At 32.5% G+C, this 26,601-nt stretch overlaps 4 protein-coding genes, 1 non-coding gene and 1 pseudogene across 6 annotated transcripts; 5 read left to right on the top strand and 1 right to left on the bottom strand.

Annotated features, from left to right (window-relative positions):
- The first annotated feature begins 41 nt into the window (after positions 1-41).
- Positions 42-2,779, top strand: LOC104732698 (putative metal-nicotianamine transporter YSL4). The gene is made up of 6 exons (XM_010452276.3): positions 42-573; positions 663-835; positions 914-1,011; positions 1,117-1,254; positions 1,332-1,521; positions 1,641-2,779. The coding sequence occupies exons 1-6, from the start codon at positions 219-221 to the stop codon at positions 2,700-2,702; spliced, it is 2,016 nt and encodes a 671-aa protein (XP_010450578.2). The 5' UTR covers positions 42-218; the 3' UTR covers positions 2,703-2,779.
- Positions 2,148-4,178, top strand: LOC109128196 (DNA-directed RNA polymerases II, IV and V subunit 12). The gene is made up of 4 exons (XM_019234166.2): positions 2,148-2,908; positions 2,999-3,062; positions 3,531-3,623; positions 3,924-4,178. Exons 2-4 carry the CDS (start codon positions 3,014-3,016, stop codon positions 3,944-3,946), a joined length of 165 nt encoding a protein of 54 aa, XP_019089711.1. The 5' UTR covers positions 2,148-2,908; positions 2,999-3,013; the 3' UTR covers positions 3,947-4,178.
- Positions 3,283-3,427, top strand: LOC147933280 (small nucleolar RNA U19). The gene has a single exon (XR_015576699.1). It is a non-coding gene; the product is annotated as a small nucleolar RNA U19 (small nucleolar RNA).
- A 188-nt stretch (positions 4,179-4,366) lies between the features above and the next one.
- LOC104732697 (uncharacterized) lies at positions 4,367-6,737 on the bottom strand. The gene has a single exon (XM_087478321.1). The coding sequence runs from the start codon at positions 6,525-6,527 to the stop codon at positions 4,620-4,622; it is 1,908 nt and encodes a 635-aa protein (XP_087334447.1). The 5' UTR covers positions 6,528-6,737; the 3' UTR covers positions 4,367-4,619.
- A 15,256-nt stretch (positions 6,738-21,993) lies between these two features.
- On the top strand, positions 21,994-23,036 carry LOC104732696 (transcription factor TCP6 pseudogene; annotated as a pseudogene). The gene has a single exon (XR_015574052.1). The product of XR_015574052.1 is annotated as a transcription factor TCP6 pseudogene (transcript).
- Positions 23,037-24,447: 1,411 nt separating this feature from the next.
- Positions 24,448-26,601, top strand: LOC104732695 (omega-hydroxypalmitate O-feruloyl transferase). The gene is made up of 4 exons (XM_010452272.2): positions 24,448-24,714; positions 24,812-25,124; positions 25,221-25,396; positions 25,503-26,601. The coding sequence occupies exons 1-4, from the start codon at positions 24,622-24,624 to the stop codon at positions 26,373-26,375; spliced, it is 1,455 nt and encodes a 484-aa protein (XP_010450574.1). The 5' UTR covers positions 24,448-24,621; the 3' UTR covers positions 26,376-26,601.

Below are 26,601 nucleotides of genomic sequence, written 5' to 3'. Positions count from 1 at the left end.
ATTTAACCAATGAAACGTCTTAGTCAATCATAAAGTTTTATAACCGCAATTTAGTCAACTGCCACCATTTCCTTCGCCAATGGTATGTGTGTTCTTGTCGGAGTAATCGATCACATGGAAAAAAAACAAAAAAAAAAAAAAAAATCAGATTTATGTAATTTGCCGGTGAAACCTGCCGGAAAATACTCGAGAAAGGAAGTAGTTTTTTTTTTGTAGTTATGGAGACGGAGATTACAAAGTCAACGGAGATAACAGAGACATTGTTGTTACAAGCCACGAATCTGGATGACGATGATGAAGATGTCCCCGAGTGGAAGGACCAGATCACGATCCGAGGCTTGGTCGCTAGTGCCCTGTTGGGGACATTGTTCTGTATCATAACCCATAAGCTCAATCTAACAATCGGAATCATTCCTTCGCTAAACGTAGCTGCTGGTCTTCTCGGCTTCTTCTTCGTCAAGTCGTGGACTGGCTTCTTGTCTAAATTAGGGTTTTCACCTAAACCTTTTACTAAGCAAGAGAACACTGTTATTCAGACTTGCGTTGTCTCCTGCTACGGCCTTGCTTACAGCGGTACTAAGAATCAACATTGCTTTAGCTTGGAAATGGGTTTTTTGGTTTTAGAGCTGTTTCTTGAATTCTTGTTTTTTTTTTTTGTTCAGGAGGGTTTGGTTCGTATTTGATAGCTATGGATGATAGAACGTATAAGCTCATTGGTGCTGATTATCCTGGAAACAATCCTGAAGATGTTATAAATCCTGGATTGTGGTGGATGACTGGCTTTTTATTTGTTGTTAGCTTCCTCGGTCTCTTCAGTCTCGTTCCACTTCGCAAGGTAAGAGAACCAATATTAAGCTAAGAGAACACTATTGTTTGATATCTTGATCCTTATTCAGTAGTATCTCACTCACAGGTGATGATTTTGGACTACAAGCTTACGTATCCCAGTGGAACCGCTACAGCAATGTTGATTAACAGTTTCCACAACAACACTGGAGCAGAGCTTGCAGGGTAAATTTGTCAAAGATTCAACTTTTCAATCTCATCATCTCCCTGCAGAACATAGCTTAATTGAGTTTCATTAAATATTCTCATCTCCAATGTTATTTACTTCAGAAACCAAGTTAAATGTCTTGGGAAGTACCTGAGCCTTAGCTTAGTTTGGAGTTGCTTCAAGTGGTTCTTCAGTGGTATTGGTGGTGCCTGTGGGTTTGATCACTTTCCCACTCTTGGTTTGACGCTGTTCAAGTACACGTAAGTTCATAGTTACTCTATAGTACAGTTTAACAATAATCTATTGCAAATGATTCAATGATTTTTCTGGTGCGCAGGTTTTACTTTGATTTCAGTCCTACTTTTATTGGATGTGGTATGATCTGTCCCCATTTGGTGAACTGTTCTGTTCTTCTCGGTGCAATCATTTCTTGGGGTTTTCTCTGGCCATTTATATCACAGCATGCTGGCGACTGGTATCCAGCTGACCTTGAGGCCAACGACTTCAAAGGTCTCTATGGCTATAAGGTATAATAAACAAATCACAGAGTTCAAAAAGGGGAGAACAGAGTTGATCAGTTTCATTTGGTATACTCTCTCTGCAGTGGTTACTGATTCTTTTTCATATCATTACCGAACTTATATAGGTCTTTATTCCCACTGCTATCATCCTTGGTGACGGTCTCTACAACCTCATTAAGATCATTGTTGTCACTGTGAAAGAGTTCGGCAACACAAACTCCAAACAACACCACCTACCTCTCTTTACCGACATCTTAGGTACGAATGAGACCTCGAAGTTACTGCTGGAGAAGAAGAAAAGAGATGACGTATTTCTCAAGGACCGTATACCCCTAGGGTTTGCGGTTTCTGGTTATATGGGTCTGGCAGCCGTTTCAACCGCTACAGTTCCGTTGATATTCCCACCACTGAAATGGTACTTAGTCCTCTGTACATACATGGTTGCCCCGGCTCTTGCTTTTTGCAACTCATATGGAGCAGGGCTAACGGATATGAGCATGCCTTCAACCTACGGAAAGACTGGTCTTTTCATCATCGCTTCAATCGTAGGTAGTAAAGGTGGAGTCATTGCCGGTTTAGCAGCATGTGGTCTTATGATGTCAATCGTCTCAACTGCAGCTGATCTCATGCAGGACTTTAAAACAGGTTACCTCACATTGTCGTCTGCAAAATCCATGTTTGTAACTCAGCTTTTAGGTACAGCTATGGGTTGCATAATCACTCCTATCACGTTCTGGCTGTTTTGGACTGCTTTTGATATCGGTGATCCTGATGGTGTCTACAAAGCACCTTACGCTGTCATCTACCGCGAAATGGCTATTCTAGGGATAGAAGGCTTTGCAAAACTGCCTAAGCATTGTTTGGCTCTTTGTTGCGGATTCTTCATCGCTGCTCTGGCTGTTAATCTAGTAAGAGAAATCACACCGCTGAAGATCTCTAAGTTCATACCACTTCCAATGGCTATGGCTGGTCCGTTCTACATAGGAGCGTACTTCACCATCGACATGTTCATAGGGACTGTGATTATGTTTGTATGGGAACGGATGAATAAGAAAGACGCAGATGATTACTCGGGTGCAGTAGCTTCAGGATTGATCTGTGGCGATGGAATCTGGACTATCCCATCCGCGATTCTTTCAATCTTAAGAATCAATCCACCCATCTGTATGTACTTTGGACCATCCTAGACTTTCTTGTGTATATTGTTGCTAGACAAATCACAAACTAAACTAGAGTTTAAAAAAAGAGTCAACGTTGACCGGCATTTGATAAGCCCATCGGCCCAACTTTATATGGGCTTTAATGTCGAGAACCTTATACAAGTATAATAAATGTCCCTTGCTCCTCGTCTCTTCGTCAAAATCATCAACATCGTCAACAACAAAACCCTAGGGTAAGTACGAAATCAATCCTGAACTGAGAAGTTTTGTCTGGTCGCTAAAATTGATTCTAATTTCTGGGTACTGTTTCTTTTGTTGAATAGATTCGCTTCAATACCATGGATCAACAACCAGCACTGCCCGAACCGGTTACTTACGTCTGCGGAGGTAAGCTTAGACTCAAATTTGTCATTGAAACATCTTGCTTTGAACTTGAAGGGAAAAGCTTTGAAATTTGTTACTGTTTTGCTTTTTTCCTTGTAAAAAGACTTGTAGCTTTGTGAATTTAAATGCTAAATTTGTGAACCGTAAAGAGACCAGACACTCTTCGTTGGATATGCCTCTTTTGAGTAGCCTTATGAATCCTAATCTATTAGGAGATTTCATATTCTGGCTTAGTTAGGAGGCATAAATCAATCTGATCATCAATACTTTCCTGTATTGTTTTGATCTTATGTGACTTAAGGTTTTTTGAGGAGGAGCTTTTGCTTTTGCTTAAAAATCAAGCTTCTCCCAAACAGCTTCAGACATATACAATGAAAACCCAAAATTCATAGGAAGATCTCTGATATTTTGTATGTAAAAAAGGTTTATTTTTGTTTTGTAATTTGGCTTAAACTTCTTTTTTTGTATCAGATTGTGGACAAGAGAACACTTTGAAGTCTGGGGATGTCATCCAATGCAGAGAGTGTGGGTACCGTATCCTCTACAAGAAGCGTACCCGTAGAGGTAACTAATCCTTGATCCTCCTTTTGTTTTGTAACTTTTTTAGGTTTCTTTGACCCATCTTTGTTTGTTCTTGTTCTTAGTTTATGATACTGATGGAACGTTTTCAGATGTTTGTCTCAAAACATATGATATAGGGATCTGGTTGTTTTCCAATTTACCTTGAGTTTGTACCTTTGTTAAATACATTCCGGTCTACGCCTTTTGTATTTGGATTGTTAATCAGTTGGTTTTCTTGTTCAAAATGTACATGTTGTGATCTTGTTTCCGGCTAATCTATATGGTCGTTTGATTATCTTGCAGTTGTTCAATACGAAGCTCGCTGAGAATCTGAAGATGGTTCATAGTCTGTTAAGATGGGTGGATACGTTTTGCCTCTGTTTGTAATATATATCGACGTGGTTTTTGCTACATTGCCTATTCGGTTGACTTGATTATAAGTGTGAGTTGATTTAATCACAAGTGTGACTCTACAATCTTTATCTCTTTGCGATTTTTGATTGATGTAATCCTTGGAATAACTAAGTTCACATTGGTAGAATCCTTTATTGACTACAATCTCTTTTAAAATTACTCAATACTCATTCACCATTTCTATAAGCAAAACATATCTCGTTGTTTCGCTACCTTTGTTCTTTAGTGTTCTCTATTTGGTCAGCTTCTAGTAGTGGAAAAGGCACTGTATGTGCCATAGATCAATCTTGTTTGCTACAAACTCTACAAAGTGTTAGGAAGAGACCGAAGCATAGTGTGTTAATAACGTAGCAAAACACTATTAGCATTCATCAAATACAAGCCAACTTAAAAATGCCTCGTCAAGTAGTATCTGAGGCTTAGCTTAGCTTAGCCTGGACTTGCTTCAATAAGTTCTTCGGTCTTGGAGATGCTAAAATCAAATGCATTCTCAGAGTTTCTATCCGCGAACACAGAGAAAGTACCAATACATTTTATCAAACAAAACAGAAGTACCAAGAAAACATCTAATGTATGGTTCCAGACTTAATCTTCAGGATCATATGGTCTGTTGTCAAAATCCTCTCTGTCCTCAGCTATGTCAGGACGATACCTTTCAGACAAAATCTCAACTTGTTCTAAAAATGTTTTCGATTTCGGTATACCAATATGAAGGACCATCTGGTTCCACCGTTTTCTACAAGCTTCCCCATCTCGATTCTCCAAAAGATAATCCCAATCCACATCGTCGATACAAGCAGCATCCAATTTCAAAAGCTCTTCCAGGAGTCTATAGTCATCTACGTTAGCCCATGTTCCCTTTGCTACCATTGGTGATGTCAACTGATCATACCATTTAGTGCAGCAAGTCACGTGGTCTCGTGTTCCAAGTACGTCGCTTATAGCCATCCAAGGGATGTTGTCTTTGAGCATACCATGTTTTGAGTGCTTTTCTTGGAACGCTTTCATCCTGATGTCTTTGTTCACAAGATCAAAGAGATTTTGATACTCCTCCCTCGTCCAATGACCTTTCTTCTTGGATGCCAATCTTATTCTCCTCCAAGCATCTTTCACATGCTTCCTGTCTTTACCCAACGCATCTGCAAGTGTTCTCCAATCATTCCCATGTTTCTTTTGAAACTCTATAACGAGTTCCAAATCCTCCTGCGTCCATACACCCTTGGATCCTTCTTCAAATATAGTATGTGCACGATGATAAACACTATCATATGCCCTCCAAGGTAAAGCAGATGCAATTTCTTTCCAACAGCCTTTAAGTTGTTTGTGTGACTTGCATTCCATAACCATCTTTACCCCATCATCTCCTAAAGCATGGTTATCAACGTATTCTAATACAGCCTTCTTTACTAACTCATCTTCTTCTTTTGTAAATCGCTTACCTCTCACCAGCTTAACCTCTGCTTCATCTTCCTCCGATTCTTCGTCCTCAGCAGGGAAAAACTCCACTTGGTCAGAAAATGTCACCCTTTTTGTGCTTTTACTTGATGGTGTGGTCACATCTTTATCACCCTGACCACGCTCTTGCTTCTTCTTCTTCCTTTTCTTCTTTGCATCATTGTTGTTTTCTTCAGCCTCTGAAACTTCACTTTGCTTCTTCTTCCTTTTCTTCTTTGCATCTTTGCCATCATTGTTGTTTTCTTCAGCCTCTGAAACGTCACTTTGCTTCTTCTTCTTCTTCCTTTTCTTCTTTGCATCTTTCGCAGAGTTCAAGTCGTTTTCCTCGGCCTCTGAATCCACATTTTGTATCTTCTTTGCGTCTTTCTCCTTGCTTTTCTTTCTTGCATCATTAGTAGAGTTGATCAACTTGTTATCTTCAACTTCAGAATCCACAATTTGTTGTTTCTCCTTCTTCTTCCTATCCTTCTTTGCAAGTTTCGTAGAGTCCTTGTTATCATCCTCTGGATCCACACTTGTGTTTGCCTCCATGAAACTTCTCTTGGCATCATTTGTAGAGTTCAAGCTCGTCTCTGAATCAACACTTGGTTTCTTCTTCTTGCTCTTCCTCTTCACCTCCTTGTCTGTGTATTCTTCAGCTCCCAAATCACAATCCTCCCGCTTTCTCTTAACACAAACTTTGGAGCTTTCACTGTTTCCTAACACATCACTCCCAGATTCTTTCTTACTCTTCTTCTTCTTCTTCTTCTTCTTCTTCTTCTTCTTCTTCTTCTTCTTCTTCTCCACACCATCCTCAGCTTCAGAATCAATCACTTGCTTTTTCGATTTGATCTTCTTAACAAGAGCGTCTTCACCCAATTTCTCACTTTCACGCTCCCCATCTTCTCCAGCAGAATCATCCTTAATCTCTCGATTTTTCTTCTTGTTCTTCTTCTCCTTCTTCGTAGAACTGTGCTCGGAAACTACTTCTTCAACGGTTCCTCCAGGATCAACCCTAACGTCATCACTCTTCTTCTTCTTTTTATTATCCTCAGCCATCTCAGATTCCGGCGGATGGATTCGGTTACGAAACCCCTAATCAGAAAATTTCGCCGGGAAGTTCGCTCAATTTTCGAATTCGATGGAGTGAGTTTAAGACTTGGCGATGATACTGGCGGCGAGTCTGAGACATGTGACGGAGCTTTTGTGATATGGCGGAGGCAAGGGTTTATTTATTTTAATTTGGGATTTGAGATTATTATTAGGGATTATGGTGTTTAATTCTGTTAATTAATTTTTACAAGTATACGGTATACTGTATACCTCTGAACTTGGGTCTTCGACAACACTCTCCATTTGGGAGGCCCAGGTTAACTAGGCCCAACGTCTTGCTCTTGGTGCCTTGGAGTATATAAATAACTCTAATGTCGTGTGGTGAAATGCATTTTTGACATGATAATTTGTCATGCAATGCATTTTTGGAAATCTAAGTGATTTGAGACCACATTGAAATAGCTAGAGCTAAGATGCATTTTTGGAATCTAAAGTGATTGGAAGATCGTAAGAGATAAGTTAACTGGTGAACATCTAGCCATCCAAAGAACATAATTTTGGAAGTTCCAAGATCGACTAGTGGTAACATAGAGAACATCTCTAGCCATCTCTGCCTTTCGTTTTTTGTTTGTAGATTTTAGATGGCTTTTTTTTTGTTTGAACATAACCTAGCCAGCTCAAGTTTTTTTTTGGGATTTTGGCCCAATCTATATAATAATAACAATCTGAATAAATACCAACAACAGTTGCGATTCTTCGTCGTACTTTTTCGTAAAATATATATATATATATATATATATATATATATATATATATATATTTTGACAGAAAATTTCAACAGTTGCGACTCTGTAAAAAATTGTGTCTGTTAAATATATAGTTGTGTCTCTTACAAACAATTGTGTCTATTCAAATGTTCACATCTTTATTATATATAAGTGATTTCTCATCATTGTATTCAAATTTTCTTTATTTTATATTTTTGACAGAAAATTTTTATAGTTGCGCCTCTCTAAAAAGTTGCGTCTGTTGAATATAGAGTTTTGTCTTTTATGACCGTTGTGTATGTTCAAATGTTCACATCTTTAGAAATTTTTATATAAAAAACTTCTCATCATTGTATTCAAATTTTCTTTATATTTGTATTAGTTAAAAGAGAATTTGTTAGAAATGACGTACCTTTTCGTAATATATATATATATATATATATATATATATTTTTTGACAGAAAATTTCAACGGTTGCATCTCTGTAAAATGTTGCGTCTGTTAAATGTAGAGTTGTGTCTCTTACAAAAAGTTGTGTCTATTCAAATGTTCACATCTTTATTATATATAAGTGACTTCTCATCATTGTATTCAAATTTTCTTTATTTTATATTTTTGACAAAAAAAAATTTACAGTTGCGTCTCTCTAAAAAGTTACGTCTTTTGAATATAGAGTTTTGTCTTTTACAAACAGTTATGTCTATTCAAATGTTCACATCTTTAGAAATCTATATATAAATAACTTTTCACCATTGTTTCAAATTTTCTTTATATTTGTATTGATATATTTTGTTAATCATTGTAATATTTAATTATCTTCAATCTCTAGGTATACATCTTCATAAATTATAATTTTAATATATTAAAAATATATTTTAGCCCTTTAATTGAACCATTACAACATTGGTATAGTTAATATTTAAGATCACATCACTTGGATAAACACTTCATCAAATAGTATCTATTAGTTTTAAATAACTAAAATATATTTAAATGAATTGTTGCAACCTTTTAATTATACCACAGCAAATTTTGTTTATTTGATGAACCATTAGAACTTTTGATTTATTTTATGAACCGTTGCAATTTTTTGGTAAATTTGATATTTATGGCTGTGTCTACAATACTAAAATATATTTAAATAATCTTTTTGTTTTTGTTTAAGTAATCTTAAGATACTCTCTTTAACCATCTATTCATCGAGGGTTATCATTGGTATGAATCCAAACCGAAATTTTGTTTTTCGATGTTAAAAAATGTGGTTCAATTTGGTTTTTTTAGAAAATGAGAGCATATTGGCTCGTTTATGTTTTTTTTTGTCACAAGTATATATTTGTCTACTCCATGCTTTTTGATTAGAAAACTAATTGTATTATAGAAAACAATAAGGATTTCTATTTTTCTATTTTTTTAAAAAATCTATCATTATGAAATATCAAGGTAAAAATAAAAATAAAATATCACAGTTCGTTCTATTATATTTTCTACTGTTGGAAATATTCAGTTTATTGGGAAATGGAAAACCGGTGATCAACAGAAAGATTGACGGTTGAGATGATTGTCCAATAAACTATCTTGATGACAAAGATTTATATACAACTTCATATAGGTTAATGGAATTTGTATATTTAGTTCTAGTCATAATACACTCAAATTGAAATCTTAACAACAAAAGATACTGAATATGAAATATTTTAAAAGTTTGAAAAGGTTTTGGATTCTGACTGCCAACAAGAAAGAGCGTGTGAGAGAAATGAACCTGGCCGTCCTTGGCCGACCATCTTCCTTAGACGCGCACATTGTGATGCTACATCATACACCTAACTATTATTGTTATAAGTTCTAACTATTATTGTTCCCCTCTAATATTTATTATGTTATTTATATATGTATGCCTCAAGATAATTAACCAGCATCTTACACGGAGAAAAACAAGTAGTAAGTAGATTAACCATATATATATATATATATATATAAAATCTATTATAATTGCTAAAAAAATTAATGACTATAGGTTGTTTTATATAAAAATATGTTTCATCTATAAAACGATAATTGTTTGTATCATATATTCATTTACAATACTGCCTTTATGAAAATAGATATATTGTTTTTTATATGAATATATAACTGAGTTTTGATTCAAATAAATAAAATATGTGATAATTTTATGTTTAGTTATATTCAAATCTGAGAGGATTGGTAATTTTCTTACTGATTGACTGAATAGTAATATTTATATTCATTTTTATGAAGTAAAAACTGATTTTGGAAATAGAAATATGTTTGAGTTATGCTAAAATAGATTAAAATAATTAATTGAAATGAATTTAAACAAATCATTATGTCATTTTAAGAATGATCCTCAAATTTTTTTAATATATGTAATTTATTATATGATTATTTAAGAAATTTATAGTGTCTTATAAAATGTATTCATAATTTTATCATTTAAAACCAAAAAAAAAAAAATTAAAAATATAATTATTTACATATCATATTTGACAACAAGAGAACAAATTGTAATGGTTCATAAAATATACAAAAATATGACTGTAAGGGTAAGAAGAGAAGACACGACTGTAGATTGCATTCATACATTTTTCAGAAATTAAAAAATTATTTTACGAAAAGTTACGACGAAAAGACACAGATAAAAGGTTACATTGAAAAGATGCAAACGAAAATTTATGAATAAAAGGGAACGAAATAACACGACTGCAATGTAATTTTGTGGCAGTTATATCGTACAAATTTGTTTAATTTGATTAATTTGATGGGTGTAGCATTGATAATTATTTATTTTATGATATGTGAAAGTAAGGTTATTTTTAAAAAAAATATTTTTCAAATAAAATATAAAGAATGTTTCAAAAATTTATATGTTTTTGAAATTTTTATTAAATAGTTTAGGAATCCCAATAGTTTAATAAATAAAGTTAATTAAAGAATTTTTGTAATAAATATTTTACTAAAATGAGTTCCCCCGCGATATTGCGGGAGCTCCATACCTAGTTCATATTAATAATGGTCTCTTTCTAGTAGATATAGATTCAAGAAAAAGAGATAATTCAGTCCAATATGCTCTTGTGGTTCATGCACCACCAGGAACTTTATTAACTGAAAGATCAAGAGAAATATAAAATTTATTAAGATAAATTGTGTGACTCAAAAGGGTGAGTTTAAGTTTAGTGGCACTTACTTCCGCAGTATGACCCAGGGACTAAAATTTTGCCGCAAGCGTGAGAGAGTTTAGGAAGCTTATCCACGTCAAAATCTTGCATGATATTTTTTGAGACACTCTGAAGTATACAAAAGAACAAAATGAAATGTATGTGTCAAGGTGTTACAAAAGTTTTCTTACAAGACTTTGACGTAAATAAGGTCACTAAGCTCTCTCACGATTGCGGCAACCTATTTTAGGAGTTCGACTGTTATGTCTTCTCATGCAACGGTATAATAAAAATTTAAGCATAAGAACCTTGGTCCATCATACTCTTCTTCCTTTCATGAACAAGACAGAAATCTCTACCAGGAGGATACTCGAAATCAGATTACTGAGTTATAAAAAAAAATTCTTTATGGGGTTTACTTGCGTTTTGATCAGAAAGATTTGAGGATCTGCCAAGAACGAACAACTGTGAGTCTCATTTCTTGTTTTCTTAGTTATATGAATGGAATAGTGAAAGTGATTAAAAGTCATGAGATAAAAAATAAAAAAAATTAAAAAAAAAATAAAAATAAACAAACATGTAAAGTTTTCTCATTTTATTACATTCCATGCGTTAAATAGGTGGAATGATTTATAAATAAATTTCAATCTGTTTGATTTTATTTTGTTGGGCATTTAAAGCAATTTTTTCTTTTTACAAAAAAAAATCGTGTCAATCGTCTGATTTAAAGTCGATAAAAATAAAATCCTTTAAAACAAAAAGTAAAATAATTTTTTTATCTTCACATATTGTGACATTCTTATTATGTATGTTGGTAATTACTAATCTCTTATTTTTGTTTTAATATTTCAATTTTAGATCTTTAATTTTGAATTTTTTCATATTTAACTTATGTTTTGCTCATATTTTTCTTATGTGTTTTTTGGTTTTTGCTTACTTTTGATTATTTAAGTTGGTATACAATGAAAAAACAGATCTCTTTGCTGCAAGTATATACATCCATGTTGAATCTTTGTTTTATAGTATTCCAAGAAAAAAAAAAGTATCTTTTTACTTTGTATATCATGTATGTTATTTACTTTTTGATATCCGACTACTTTGACAAAAAGTTAAGAAGATATTCAGATTTTTTAATTTCTAATTTATGATAAGATTATATCGAAATTTTTGATTTTTTATTTTACATAATGGAACTGTTATGTATTAACTATATTTATTTTCGACTAAGTGAAATGCAGTTAGTGCGTCTTTTTTTCCCCAGAAGTTACCACTACCAGGTAAAAGATTCAATATATATATACACATATATATTTCTGTTTTTACGGCATTTTATCATATTTCTGTTGTTTAAAATAGTTCTTTCAAAATAATTTGGAAAAAAATTTAGATATTAATTTGTCGAATCTGTACTACAACTTATACGTGGTACCAAAATGATTTACTGGGTTAAAATCTCTGATCCAGTACAAACCATTTGAATTTCATATAGAAAACAAAGTCACATGGATCCAGGACTTGAGGGGTAATACATTTCTACTAACTTTTGATGAGGGTCTTTCATCAGTATTTTAAGATAATTTGGTAAATACATTTATTTTATTTTAATTTCTTAATGGATTCGGAGAAAATGTGCACTATATTCTTCATCATATGATTTGATATGATAATTTTTTCCTTTTATGCGAATTACAGCCTAATAAAGACATGTAGAACTTTTAAATTTTAATTTGGAATTACAAGTTCAACTTTTGTTAGCTTCCATAACAATCTAATGTCATCGGGAGGTTGCCTCGATAGCAAAGAAGATGGATTGACCACGGTTTCTCCATGGGCCTCCCAAGTTTATTGAATTTGGTATGAGGCACAAGAATTTAGTCAATCTTCTAGGATACTGTGAAATGGTGAGAAAAAATTAATTTTCTAGAAAAAATTTCTGAGGTCTTTGACTTATTTAAAGCTGATGTTGTTCTTGCCGGCAACTACATGTTCTTTTTGTGTAGTTAATACTTACTAAACATTTAGTTTTGTTTTAATATCACAATTTTTTGGATCTTTTAATTTTTTATTTTGTCATATTTAACATGTTTTACTCATTTTTTCTTATAATTTTCATAGTTTTTGCTTAATTTTGATTTTTGATCAATTTTTTTTTTTGTTTTGATTATTGTGCAAAATATTTCAAGGAGAAAAAGTCTAAGAAGTCTCCATGTTGAATTTCTGTTTTATAATACTTGTACTTGGAAAAAAAAAATACTTGTACTTGGAAAAAAAGAACTATGTTATTTACTTTTCGATGTCCAACTATTTTTTTAACATTATTGTTGCATTTTTATATATATCTTTTTGTTAAAAAGGTATAAAAAAAGAAAGATAATAACTAATAACTAATAAGATTTTTTTTTTTTTTTTTTTTGAGATGGTTTACGATATCTTCATTTGCTTATTGCAAATGGAAAGGTATTTATATGCAACTTCGATAACCATCAAGTCATATCCCTTAACCTTTGGCTTGGCTCTAGGTGGCATCTCCCCATCTTCCTCTTTAGAAAACAACAAGCCCAGAGCTTTTCAATAGCTTCTGTAAGACCACGGTCCTTCTCTTTGATGTACGTAAGGGATCTTTTGAACATCTTTTCCACTTGGACAGTCACCTGGAAAATGGGATATTTGGTTAACAACCAATATCTCCTTGCTCTTTATTAATTGGAAAAGAAGTATTAATATTGAATATAGTGTACCTCCGAGATGACACCAAACACGCCAAGAGAGACTCTGGATGCGTCTAACTCATAGGAGTTGCTACCATTGAGAAGTCTAACTCTGGCATATCCTAGATGTGGTGCCGCAGGGGTGACCATTCGCATTTCCGTGACATATATAGTCATGGAAAGCAGATCCATCGCCGTGCCAAGTACTGCCGCTGCCGTGGGCACCAGGAGACATCATCCCTCCAACCGTCAGTCCCCACCAATGTGGTGCCATTCTTAGTGCGAGTCCGAACTTCGCAGCATCTTCTATGAGTTGACGCAATGAAACCCCACTCTGAACCGTAAACGTCATTGCCTCCACGTCCACACTTAGTGTACGGTTCAGAAACTCTGTGCTGATTAGCCGGCCGTCATAACCATCAGTGCAAGTAAGCTTCGTCATGCTGTTGGAGAATTGAGTCATACACGCATCTTCTGCTTTGCTTGTGTTCCTTGAGCTACGGCATCGAGTAGATCTTTCTCTGTCGTTCGATATGCTGTCATGGAAGCAATGCATGTCGAACGGTCCGAGAAGGCACCATAGGAATTGACTATGGTGCAATTTCTCCCATTAGTGCTACACTCGACCGGATTTGCTGGTGGAGTCGAGCAAGCCAGGACGAAAAACCAGAAAAGGCATAAAATACCTGATCCACAACAAACATGAGATAATCACGTAAGAGGATGAAGACTACATCACATCACCTGATGATAGAACATGTGACTTTGTTCAAATGGTCATTTAGGTACCTCGTAGAAAATGTAAATCGATACGAGTTGAAAAATCATTCATTAAAATGCGGTTTTTACGTTTAGAATAATATGAAACGTAACTAGTGTAGGCTTATAGCTTAGTGGCACTGGTAACTAGTGGCATTTCTTTTAAACTGGGGCTTTTATTTTAGAAAATTTACAGTTACAGTTATAGGCTTATAGCTTAGTGGTACTGGTAACTATTGTAGTTTGTGGGAAAAAAAAAATTTCATTCTAGCAAATTAGTTTAGTTGAATAGATAACTACCACATAACATTTCCATTATATATTAAAATAATCAAGTTCATTGAATTCGGTATGAGGTTCTTACTAAACATTTAGTTTTGTTTTAATATCACAATTTTTTGAATCTTTTAATTTTTAATTTTGTCATATTTAACATATGTTTTACTCTTTTTTTTCTTATAATCTTCATAGTTTTTGCTTAATTTTGATCAGTTTTTTTCTTTTGATTATTGTGCTATTTGTTTGCCTTGTATATGACGTATGTTATTTACTTTTCAATGTCCAACTACTTTTTAACATTATTGTTGCATTTATATATTATTTTTTTGTTAAAAAGGTAAAAAAGATAATAAGATTTTTTGTTTTTGTTTTGAGATTGTTTACGATATTGTATTTTTAATTGATGCTTCTTCTTTGCTAACGAAGTTTTGATTGACTTTTTTCTCAGATGGCAATTAACAAACAAAGGGCATATCTATGCTCTTGGATCATTTTAATATCAAAATGATGATCCTAATGAGTCGGTTTCTACTTCTCTTCGTCGAAACTTAGATGAAGACAACATAGATAGCTAACTTACCCATAAATTTATCTGTCGCCAATTTGTAACACGTCTTGGCTAATGGTTAGGAATTCTTTTGTGGTTAACTGTGGTTATTATAGACACAAACAGTTTTGTGGTGATTTCGTGGCTATTAGCTACAAATTCTGTTATGGTTGCGTAGTGGCAATGTAACTATGAATAGCCACAAAATTCAATTAGCTTCAAAAAATATTTTGTGTCTTTCCATTGCTATAGGCAATATAGCCACAAGATTTGGAGCATATCTGCAAAAAAAATTGTGTCTTTAGACAGTTTTTCTTGTAGTGAAGGAAAGGTGTTAAATGAAACTTTGATAACCATCAAGTCATATCTCTTAAGCTCTCTGGGTTGGCTCTAGGTGGCGTAATCTCACCTGCGGTAGGACTTCTAGCCATTTTAGAAGAGGTTTATCTCCAAAGAAACAATCTCGAAAGAGAAATTTGGTCATCCTTGGCTGCACTTCCCTTTCTACGGATTCTCAACGTATCCAACTTAAGTGGAGCGGTTCTAAAGTTCGAGAGTTCCGTACAACCTAGGGAATTCTCTGCTCAAGCATAAGTCGAGAGGAGGTGTTTCAGTTTTCATGATTGTAGGGATTGTAGTTGGAGCTACAATTTTCATCCTAACCATTATTGGTTTATTAATTTGGATGTACAAGTGTAGGAAACCTATGGAAACAGAGGAGATAGCATTTGATTCGCCAGGATATTATTGATGGAAGTGACTGTGGTCATACATACACAATAGAGATATTCTTTAAAAAGCCCACTAACGATTTCAGCAATGAAAACGTCTTAGGAAAAGGAGGTTCCAGCATTGTTTATAAAGGAGAACATCCCCAAGGAAACATGATTGCTATCAAGCGAATAATCTTGAAAACAATTGATGAGAGAGAAGGATAAATGAATTCAAAACCAAATCGATGTACAAAGTTTGAGGCACAAGATTTTGGCCTATCTTTTCAGATATTGTGAAAATAGTTAAGAAAAATTAACTGTTTAGAGAAAATTACTGAGGTCTTTAACTTGTTCAGTTGTTTGGAGCTGATGTTGTTCTTGCCGGCAACTACATTGTGTGGTTAGTAATTACTGAACGTTAACTTTTTTTTTAATATCACAAGTTTTAGATCTTTAATTTTGTATTTAGTCATATATTTAACTTATGTTTTACTCAGTTTTTTCTTATATTTTTCATAGTTTTTGCTTACCTTTAATCAATAATTTTTTTTGATTATTGTGTAACTTCAAAGAGAAAAAGTCTAAGAAGTCTCTTTGTTGCAGGTATAAACATCCATGTTGAATCTGTGTGTTTATAGTAATTTGAAAAATAAACACTAAGTGGACGTTTATGCATTTGGAGTGATCAGGGAGAGAAAAATTTGTTGATAAAACTTTCAGAGAAGAGGTATCAAATTTGATGATGTGGTTACACCTGAAGTTAAGAAATAGGAAGTTCTCGGAGGAACTAGACGAAAGCATTGTTACAAACAACAAAGAAACAATGAAGAGCATTAAAACGGTTGCGAATTTGGCAGAAAACTGCATAAATATAGAGCTCAATAGCCAATATAAGACCCACAATGGTTCAAGTGATGAAGAAGCAAAATCACGCCATTCTACAAGTGATCTCCAAGAAATCCAAATGGAAGTCTTTCAGAAATTGAGAGTGTATAGATGTCCACAAAAACAAAATCCTTAAAACAAGGTTCACATTGAAGGCAAGGTTAAACGATGGCAAAACCAGTCAGGCTAGCTAGTACAATGTTGTGTTTGCAAATATTATCTATGCGCGTCTCAAGTTATTTATTCGTAATATGTTTTATAAGTCTTTGGCTTTCATGATAAATATTACTTCTTGTTTATGTAGAAATTTTTTTATATTACTCTAAGCCTTTTTTCAAGCAGCTTCACATCAACTACATGCATAAACGTTAACACTAGATCCATAATTTTCTTGTTATCTGAGTGAGCAAAACATATTTTTATCTCTTACAAACACTCTTAAAAAAAGACGTACATCTTCTAGATGACAGAAGGATTAAGACTATGTATATATTGTAAAATGCGTATAATAGTCTGTGCATGGCTTCCTTTAACTCTTTTGCACAACTTTTCTCGGTATCTATACTATTAAAGCAGAAGTACTCTCTAGAGTAAAAATTGACCATGACTTGGTTTTGGTAGGTTTTTCAATAAAAATGATTAGAGAATCACAAATTTAATCTAATTAACCTATAGTTTCGATTTCTTTAAATGACGAAAAATACCCTCGGTTGATCACTTAAAAAATTGCCGGGTCGGGACGCGGATCCTTACATATCCGACTACAGAAGGAAAAAAACCCGCGGATCTGTTTGTACTTCAGAATAATATTTTTCGGATCCAGTATATTATTTCATTCAAGATTAGTTATTTAAGATTCCAAACAGAGTTATTCGTTATAGGCAAACACTCTGATTTCATTTTCCTTTAAGGTATTTAAATGAAAACCATAAATTTTAATTACCAAAAATTCGGATATTTCCTTAATTACCGAGATTGATGAATCTTAACAGATAATCTTTTAAAAGGAATATTTAGTGATTCATTTAAAATCTTTAAAAACGAATATTCAAGTTACCAAATCTGACTAAATTGCTTGATTTCCGATATTATAATATTTCCTTAACAAAACTATAGTAATTAATTGTGAGTAATATAGATAGAAAGAATTAAAAACGCAGAAATTATATATATGTAAAGTTGTAAACTAATTTACAGAAAAAGTGTATTGTATATCCCACATCGACTAAATATTTTGGAATATGGTTCATAATCACTATAAATATGTGACTAAAATGTTTAGAGTATAAATGAGCAGGAAGCTTGATTTATCAGGTATCCAAATTTAATAGTTTAATTTGGTTCTATATTTGAAAATATTTAAACTTTTAAAAAGTAAACATATTATAATATATTATAATATATTTACGTTTTTTAAAAAAGTTTAAGATATTATAAATATTTAAATTTTTATAGAATGTTTAAATTATTATAAATATTTGAACTCCATCGAAAGTTTAAAATATTATAATATATTTAAAGTCTATAAAATCTATACTATTAAAGCAGAAGTACTCTCTAGAGTAAAAATGGACCATGACTTGGTTTTGGTAGGTTTTTCATTAAAAATGATTAGAGAATCACAAAATTTAATCTAATTAACCTATAGTTTCGATTTCTTTAAATGACGAAAATACCCTCGGTCGATCACTTAAAAAATTGTCGGGTCGGGACGCGGATCCTTACATATCCGACTACAGAAGGAAAAAAAACCCGCGGATCTGTTTGTACTTCAGAATAATATTTTTTGGATCCAGTATATTATTTCATTCAAGATTAGTTATTTAAGATTCCAAACAGAGTTATTCGTTATAGGCAAACACTCTGATTTCATTTTCCTTTAAGGTATTTAAATGAAAACCATAAATTTTAATTACCAAAAATTCAGATATTTCCTTAATTACCGAGATTGATGAATCTTAACAGATAATCTTTTAAAAGGAATATTTAGTGATTCATTTAAAATCTTTAAAAACGAATATTCAAGTTACCAAATCTGACTAAATTGTTTGATTTCCGATATTATAATATTTCCTTAACAAAACTATAGTAATTAATTGTGAGTAATATAGATAGAAAGAATTAAAAACGCAGAAATTATATATATGTAAAGTTGTAAACTAATTTACAGAAAAAGTGTACTGTATATCCCACATCGACTAAATATTTTGGAATATGGTTCATAATCACTATAAATATGTGACTAAAATGTTTAGAGTATAAATGAGCAGGAAGCTTGATTTATCAGGTATCCAAATTTAATAGTTTAATTTGGTTCTATATTTGAAAATATTTAAACTTTTAAAAAGTAAACATATTATAATATATTATAATATATTTACGTTTTTTAAAAAAGTTTAAGATATTATAAATATTTAAATTTTTATAGAATGTTTAAATTATTATAAATATTTGAACTCCATCGAAAGTTTAAAATATTATAATATATTTAAAGTCTATAAAATCTATACTATTAAAGCAGAAGTACTCTCTAGAGTAAAAATGGACCATGACTTGGTTTTGGTAGGTTTTTCATTAAAAATGATTAGAGAATCACAAAATTTAATCTAATTAACCTATAGTTTCGATTTCTTTAAATGACGAAAATACCCTCGGTCGATCACTTAAAAAATTGTCGGGTCGAGACGCGGATCCTTACATATCCGACTACAGAAGGAAAAAAAACCCGCGGATCTGTTTGTACTTCAGAATAATATTTTTCGGATCCAGTATATTATTTCATTCAAGATTAGTTATTTAAGATTCCAAACAGAGTTATTCGTTATAGGCAAACACTCTGATTTCATTTTCCTTTAAGGTATTTAAATGAAAACCATAAATTTTAATTACCAAAAATTCGGATATTTCCTTAATTACCGAGATTGATGAATCTTAACAGATAATCTTTTAAAAGGAATATTTAGTGATTCATTTAAAATCTTTAAAAACGAATATTCAAGTTACCAAATCTGACTAAATTGCTTGATTTCCGATATTATAATATTTCCTTAACAAAACTATAGTAATTAATTGTGAGTAATATAGATAGAAAGAATTAAAAACGCAGAAATTATATATATGTAAAGTTGTAAACTAATTTACAGAAAAAGTGTACTGTATATCCCACATCGACTAAATATTTTGGAATATGGTTCATAATCACTATAAATATGTGACTAAAATGTTTAGAGTATAAATGAGCAGGAAGCTTGATTTATCAGGTATCCAAATTTAATAGTTTAATTTGGTTCTTTATTTGAAAATATTTAAACTTTTAAAAAGTAAACATATTATAATATATTATAATATATTTACGTTTTTTTAAAAAGTTTAAGATATTATAAATATTTAAATTTTTATAGAATGTTTAAATTATTATAAATATTTGAACTCCATCGAAAGTTTAAAATATTATAATATATTTAAAGTCTATAAAATCTATACTATTAAAGCAGAAGTACTCTCTAGAGTAAAAATGGACCATGACTTGGTTTTGGTAGGTTTTTCATTAAAAATGATTAGAGAATCACAAAATTTAATCTAATTAACCTATAGTTTCGATTTCTTTAAATGACGAAAATACCCTCGGTCGATCACTTAAAAAATTGTCGGGTCGAGACGCGGATCCTTACATATCCGACTACAGAAGGAAAAAAAACCCGCGGATCTGTTTGTACTTCAGAATAATATTTTTCGGATCCAGTATATTATTTCATTCAAGATTAGTTATTTAAGATTCCAAACAGAGTTATTCGTTATAGGCAAACACTCTGATTTCATTTTCCTTTAAGGTATTTAAATGAAAACCATAAATTTTAATTACCAAAAATTCGGATATTTCCTTAATTACCGAGATTGATGAATCTTAACAGATAATCTTTTAAAAGGAATATTTAGTGATTCATTTAAAATCTTTAAAAACGAATATTCAAGTTACCAAATCTGACTAAATTGCTTGATTTCCGATATTATAATATTTCCTTAACAAAACTATAGTAATTAATTGTGAGTAATATAGATAGAAAGAATTAAAAACGTAGAAATTATATATATGTAAAGTTGTAAACTAATTTACAGAAAAAGTATACTGTATATCCCACATCGACTAAATATTTTAGAATATGGTTCATAATCACTATAAATATGTGACTAAAATGTTTAGAGTATAAATGAGCAGGAAGCTTGATTTATCAGGTATCCAAATTTAATAGTTTAATTTGGTTCTATATTTGAAAATATTTAAACTTTTAAAAAGTAAACATATTATAATATATTATAATATATTTACGTTTTTTAAAAAAGTTTAAGATATTATAAATATTTAAATTTTTATAGAATGTTTAAATTATTATAAATATTTGAACTCCATCGAAAGTTTAAAATATTATAATATATTTAAAGTCTATAAAATATTTAAGTAATATTAATATTTTAATTCTTAAAAATTTAAAACATAAAATTTTTTTGAGTTAAATCCGTTAAAACATGTGTTTTTATCAAACTATAAATTAAGCCATGGAAGCAGAGTGTGTCTATCCTCTTACAAAACTACTATCCGATATTGCGGAGTGTCTATTCTCTTACAAAACTACGTACTATCTACTATTGTGGTGTGTCTGTTTCCGTGAAAAACTACATTTTACAAACTACTTACTCTATTAGGATTTCCAATTTACTGTATAACCCCAAATATACAAATAAACACTATATAAATAAAGAAAATAAATCAAAATAAAAAACTATATTACAAAAATATAAATTACAAAAAAAAATAACTAACAAAATATATAATCCCATGCTACAGCACGGGTATCACCTAGTCTAGTATTATTTATAATAATCAAATTTATAGTAATTTTTTCCAAGAAAACATAGGGAAAAATGTTATTCTACTAATAATTTTCTGTTCCAAGATATTATTCATAATTAGCTTTAAATTTTTTGGTTATTTTTGTTTTGTAAGACGGTGCAGAGATTAGCAAATTAGCAATCTATAAATGGTAAATGCTACTCCTTCCGTTTATTTTTACTTGTCATTCAATTTTAGAGTTAATTTTTTGTTTCATATTATTTATTATTTTGTATTTACGATGCAATTTTATGGATCAAAGTTTTTATTTTATTTCGAATTTGTAGCTTATTAATTACTTATATCAAATAAAATAGTGTATGGAGGATAAAACAGAAAATTTAATTATTTTTTTAAAATGTGTGAAATTGTCTAGAATAACAAATAATATAAAACGGAAAAAGTATTTATATTATATTGTGAGAATGTGGTTAATTTATCCACCATTTCAAATTCTTCACGTCAGTGGCTAGTAATTTTGTAAACAAATCAAACAGTCCCGAACAATTTTTGTATTTTATGTTTTTTTATAACAAAAAAATGGTAAATTAAAAAAGAGTGAAGTGTGAGCTCAAATTTAATCGTTGGATTCATCCGTTTTAAGAATATTTCGTGATTATAGAACTTCGAAATTGTTTTCTAAACAACTATAATAAATTTGAAATATATAAAATTGTTACCTTTATTCTAAATTTATAAAATTTGATATGAAATTTTTAAAAACAAACTATTAGGTCAATAGGTCAACACGCCCCCACCACCATTGATTGATTCTCTGGGAGAGAGAAAAAGTTTGGTAATTTTTTACTCACCGACCTGAAAAGTCCAGTCCCCCACACCTTGACCTGGTCATGGATCCCAAGAAGAACCCAAATTTCTTAAACGCATCACCACATCATCAGAACAACGACAAGAAGAGGAAACAAACAGTTGTTAAAGGTTTCGACATTGTGGTCGGCGACAAAGAACTGAAGACGAAGACGAAGGAGAAGGAAGAGGAAGAACGGAATCAGCTTCTTATTGAGCAGGAGAAGAAGAAGAAGAAACCAAACAAAGATCGACACCTTAAAGTTGAAGGAAGAGGTCGAAGAGTTAGGTTACCTCTACTATGTGCAGCCAGGATTTATCAGTTGACTAAAGAGTTAGGTCTCAAATCGGACGGCGAGACTATTGAATGGTTGCTTCAACAAGCTGAGCCATCTATAATCTCTGCTACTGGAAATGGAATCAAACCCATTGGAGCCACCACTGATTCTGTTGTTGTTTCTCAACCTCGTCCTCTTCTCACGGCGGATCTGATGGTGGGTCATAACACACAAGGAGGAGCTCCAACTCCAAGGTCTCAAATGGCGGCAAATGGGTTGTTGTGGTGGATGAATGAAACAGGGCAAAACACCACTGAAAGGGTGTTTGATTTGAACTGCGGTATCGAGTTTGGTTTCAAAGGTGTTTCAGAGATGGGTTTAGGAAACAATCAAAGGCCTGGACTTGAATTAGCGTTGTCTCAAGACAGTGGGAATGTTGGGGCCTTGGGGGTTTATCAGCAAATGGGTCAAGAATAGTCTAGGGTTCATCTTCATGAAGATCAGCAACAGAGAGCAGAGAAAAATGGTTCTTAAAGCTCAAACCTTTAATGGCTTGTTACTTAGATTTGCATTGCATATATACATTTAGTGACTAGTGAGAATGTGATATAATGCTTTTGCTGAAATCTCAAACCTTAATGGCTTTTACTTAGATGTTGGATTTGCGTATATAATATATAGTGAGACTACTAAACTGTGCTTTTACTGAAATCTCAATGTGCTAATTTGCCTAACATCTCTCTAATCAATGGCTTTGATATACTAATTACGCTATAAAGTTACCAAGTATGTTCTGCAATTTAAACAACATTGGATTAAGCACTCATGATGATTTGAGTCTTGTTTTACAAAGGAAAGTTTTTTGTTTGGTTTAAGAACAATCTTGTTTCACAGCTAAGTTGGTTTAAGTCTCTGCAAAGTTGATCTCTTTTGGTCTCTGATGATGGCTAGTGCTTGATGGAGTTTGGACTACGCAACGTTTTTTAAGTGAAAAACAACGCGCGCCGTTCCATGAGAACAGTGAAACAGTATGATGTTTACTTTTGTATTGTGTCGACATAAACAATGAGATGGGCCTCAAAGCAACGAAAACCCAAATGCAATTGCCTCCAAACTTACATTTGATGCTTATTTAGATCTCTAATTATCTAACTCTAATTAAATTTTATGCCTTTGCATGTCTATTTCAATCTTTCCGGTTCTATATGTAATATGTGGATGAAGAAGCCGTTTTACATAGTGGATATGAAGTAAAATTTGGTCCAAAGAAAAGCAACAAATAAAATAAATGTCACATAAAATGGGTCAAGTATACAAAAAGGTTGACTTCAATTAATATATATACGTGATTCTCTTGGTCCCTCCTTCTCGTTTTGATTCGGTAACCTAAACCTTCTCTTTGCCTAGAAGAAACCTACGTACATAAATTGAACTACTTATCTCTATATTAAAATGGAAGAATCTATTTTAATCTTCTCTCTTTTTAACCCAAAAACGAAAAGTCGTCAAAATAATTCTTAGATATTACATGTGGGAAAAAAACATGCTTGTTTTCTGTGACATTCTTCTAGATGTAAACAATGGCATACTACTTTTTAAAAAACAAGATAATATGTCTAATAGTAGCTCATGGCTTGGATAGTTGGGTTTTCTATCATTCAACAATTATAGTTTTTCTCTGAGTAGGCAAATCAAGATCGCATTCCTCAAAGTATACAAAATACTATGTACTTAAGAGCCGTTCTTTGTCATAAACTAATATATTGAATTTGGAAATGATTAAAAAGTAGCTTCATTACCAATATCATAATATATATATTCGTTAAAAGTGAGTAATTTTGTGTTGTGATTGAAGTTTTCTTACATAAAGGGAATATGCATGATATCATCTATTTGAATTTGCGAAAAACAAATAAAAAGCATAACATGAAAACATCGTAACGAGTAAGATAAAATGACAAAGAGAAAAGAAGTTAAGAAATCATCCAAAAATTGGGAGGCCTACTCTCAACTACCAAAAAAAAAAAAAATGCACAAGTGTTTGTTGTGTTAGGTCATTTATTCAGTCACCTAACCCTAACTATATGAAATACGTTAAATTCATACATAGAAAAATAAAGAAAAAAAACGATTAGTCAATATAACTTTTTTTTTTTGTTTCAATGAACATTCAACACTAGTTATATTCTCTTTCACATCATTCTTACGTTTTTTACCCAAACGAGGACGAGAATTTTATGAGCTTGTGGGGTCACACTCACACTACAATGTCCATTGGTTTCCCCATATATATCACATGAGAATCCAACTCGACTTCATAACATTCAACACTAGTTATAATCCCAACCACAAACCCATTTTGCTGTCTTCTCCATTTGGATCAAAGATGGTTTGTGTACTTATTGGTTATCATAATTGATGTTCTCTTATTTTGCCTTAAATAATCTTTTTAATAAATAAACCTCACGCTTCTTTTGTATATTCAGGTTGCCGAGAACAACAACAACAAAGAAGTAACACTCTCTGCATCAATGGAAAACAACATGAAAGGAACTAACGTTCATCTTGAGGTTCATCAAAAGGAACCAGCTTTGGTCAAACCCGAATCCGAGACACGAAATGGGCTTTACTTCTTGTCCAATCTTGATCAGAACATTGCCGTGATTGTTCGTACAATCTACTGTTTCAAATCTGAGGAGAGAGGGAACGAGGAAGCAGTCCAAGTAATTAAGAAAGCTCTGAGTCAAGTTCTTGATCATTACTACCCTCTTGCTGGACGCCTCACCATTAGTCCTGAAGGTAAATGATTGATTAATGATTACTTCGGTTTCGGTCTTCATCTTGTTTTAACTTAGACAATAACATCATTTAATGTCTTTTATGGTGTGAATTCAGGTAAACTCACAGTTGACTGTACTGGAGAAGGAGTTGTGTTTGTGGAAGCAGAAGCAAACTGTAAAATGGATGAGATTGGTGACATAACCAAACCAGATCCCGAAACTTTAGGGAAACTTGTTTACGATGTTGTAGACGCCAAGAACATTCTTGAGATCCCTCCTGTTACCGCTCAGGTATACTTACTTGTCTTCCTCCTCAAGCAATCTTTTTTCTTAGGGTTGCATTTTTTTGAAGGTGAAATCTGATTTGTTAGGGTTTAAAATTGATTTGAGTTAACAGGTGACTAAATTCAAATGTGGAGGATTTGTTCTCGGACTATGTATGAACCACTGTATGTTCGATGGTATTGGAGCTATGGAGTTTGTCAACTCATGGGGTCAAGTCGCTAGAGGCTTGCCATTAACAACTCCTCCATTCTCAGACCGAACCATTCTCAATGCTCGAAACCCTCCAAAGATCGAGAATCTTCACCAAGAATTCGAAGAGATCGAAGATAAATCCAACATCAACTCTCTCTACACCAAAGAGCCAACTCTCTACAGATCCTTCTGCTTTGACCCCGAGAAAATCAAGAAACTTAAGATCCAAGCAACAGAGAACAGCGAGTCTCTCCTTGGTAACTCCTGCACAAGTTTTGAGGCTTTATCTGCTTTCGTGTGGAGAGCAAGAACTAAGTCGTTGAAGATGTTGAGTGATCAGAAAACGAAGCTTCTCTTCGCCGTTGATGGTAGAGCCAAGTTTGAGCCTCAACTGCCAAAAGGATACTTCGGGAATGGTATTGTTCTCACAAACTCCATCTGTGAAGCTGGAGAGCTTACCGAGAAACCGTTGAGTTTCGCTGTTGGGTTAGTCAGAGAAGCGATAAAGATGGTCACTGATGGATACATGAGATCTGCCATTGATTACTTCGAAGTAACCAGAGCAAGACCTTCTCTTTCCTCGACACTTCTGATCACTACATGGTCGAGATTGGGGTTCCATACCACAGACTTCGGTTGGGGAGAACCGGTTTTGTCCGGTCCAGTAGCTTTGCCTGAGAAAGAAGTAACTCTGTTTTTGTCTCATGGGGAACAGAGGAGAAGCATTAATGTGCTTCTTGGACTTCCTGCTTCAGCTATGGATGTGTTTCAAGAACAGTTCTTACAGATATAATATGAACAACAACAAGAAAAAACATATATCTGGCAATTATTGTTAAAACCTATTCGTTTCACTCTGTTTTTCTTGCTTCCTTATTTTCTTTTTGATTTCTGCTGAATTATTATTATTATCTTCATCTTAAACTTGTCTGTATCTTGCATCAAGTTCCAACCATAAATTTCTATTATTTACACTATATTGTAATAGTATTTTTATATTATTATTTGATTCATTTCAA

Source organism: Camelina sativa, chromosome 12 (assembly GCF_030686135.1).
Source record: "Camelina sativa cultivar CO46 ecotype springtype chromosome 12, ASM3068613v1".
Taxonomy (NCBI): domain Eukaryota; kingdom Viridiplantae; phylum Streptophyta; class Magnoliopsida; order Brassicales; family Brassicaceae; genus Camelina; species Camelina sativa.
This window is presented reverse-complemented; position numbering and strand designations above follow the sequence as displayed.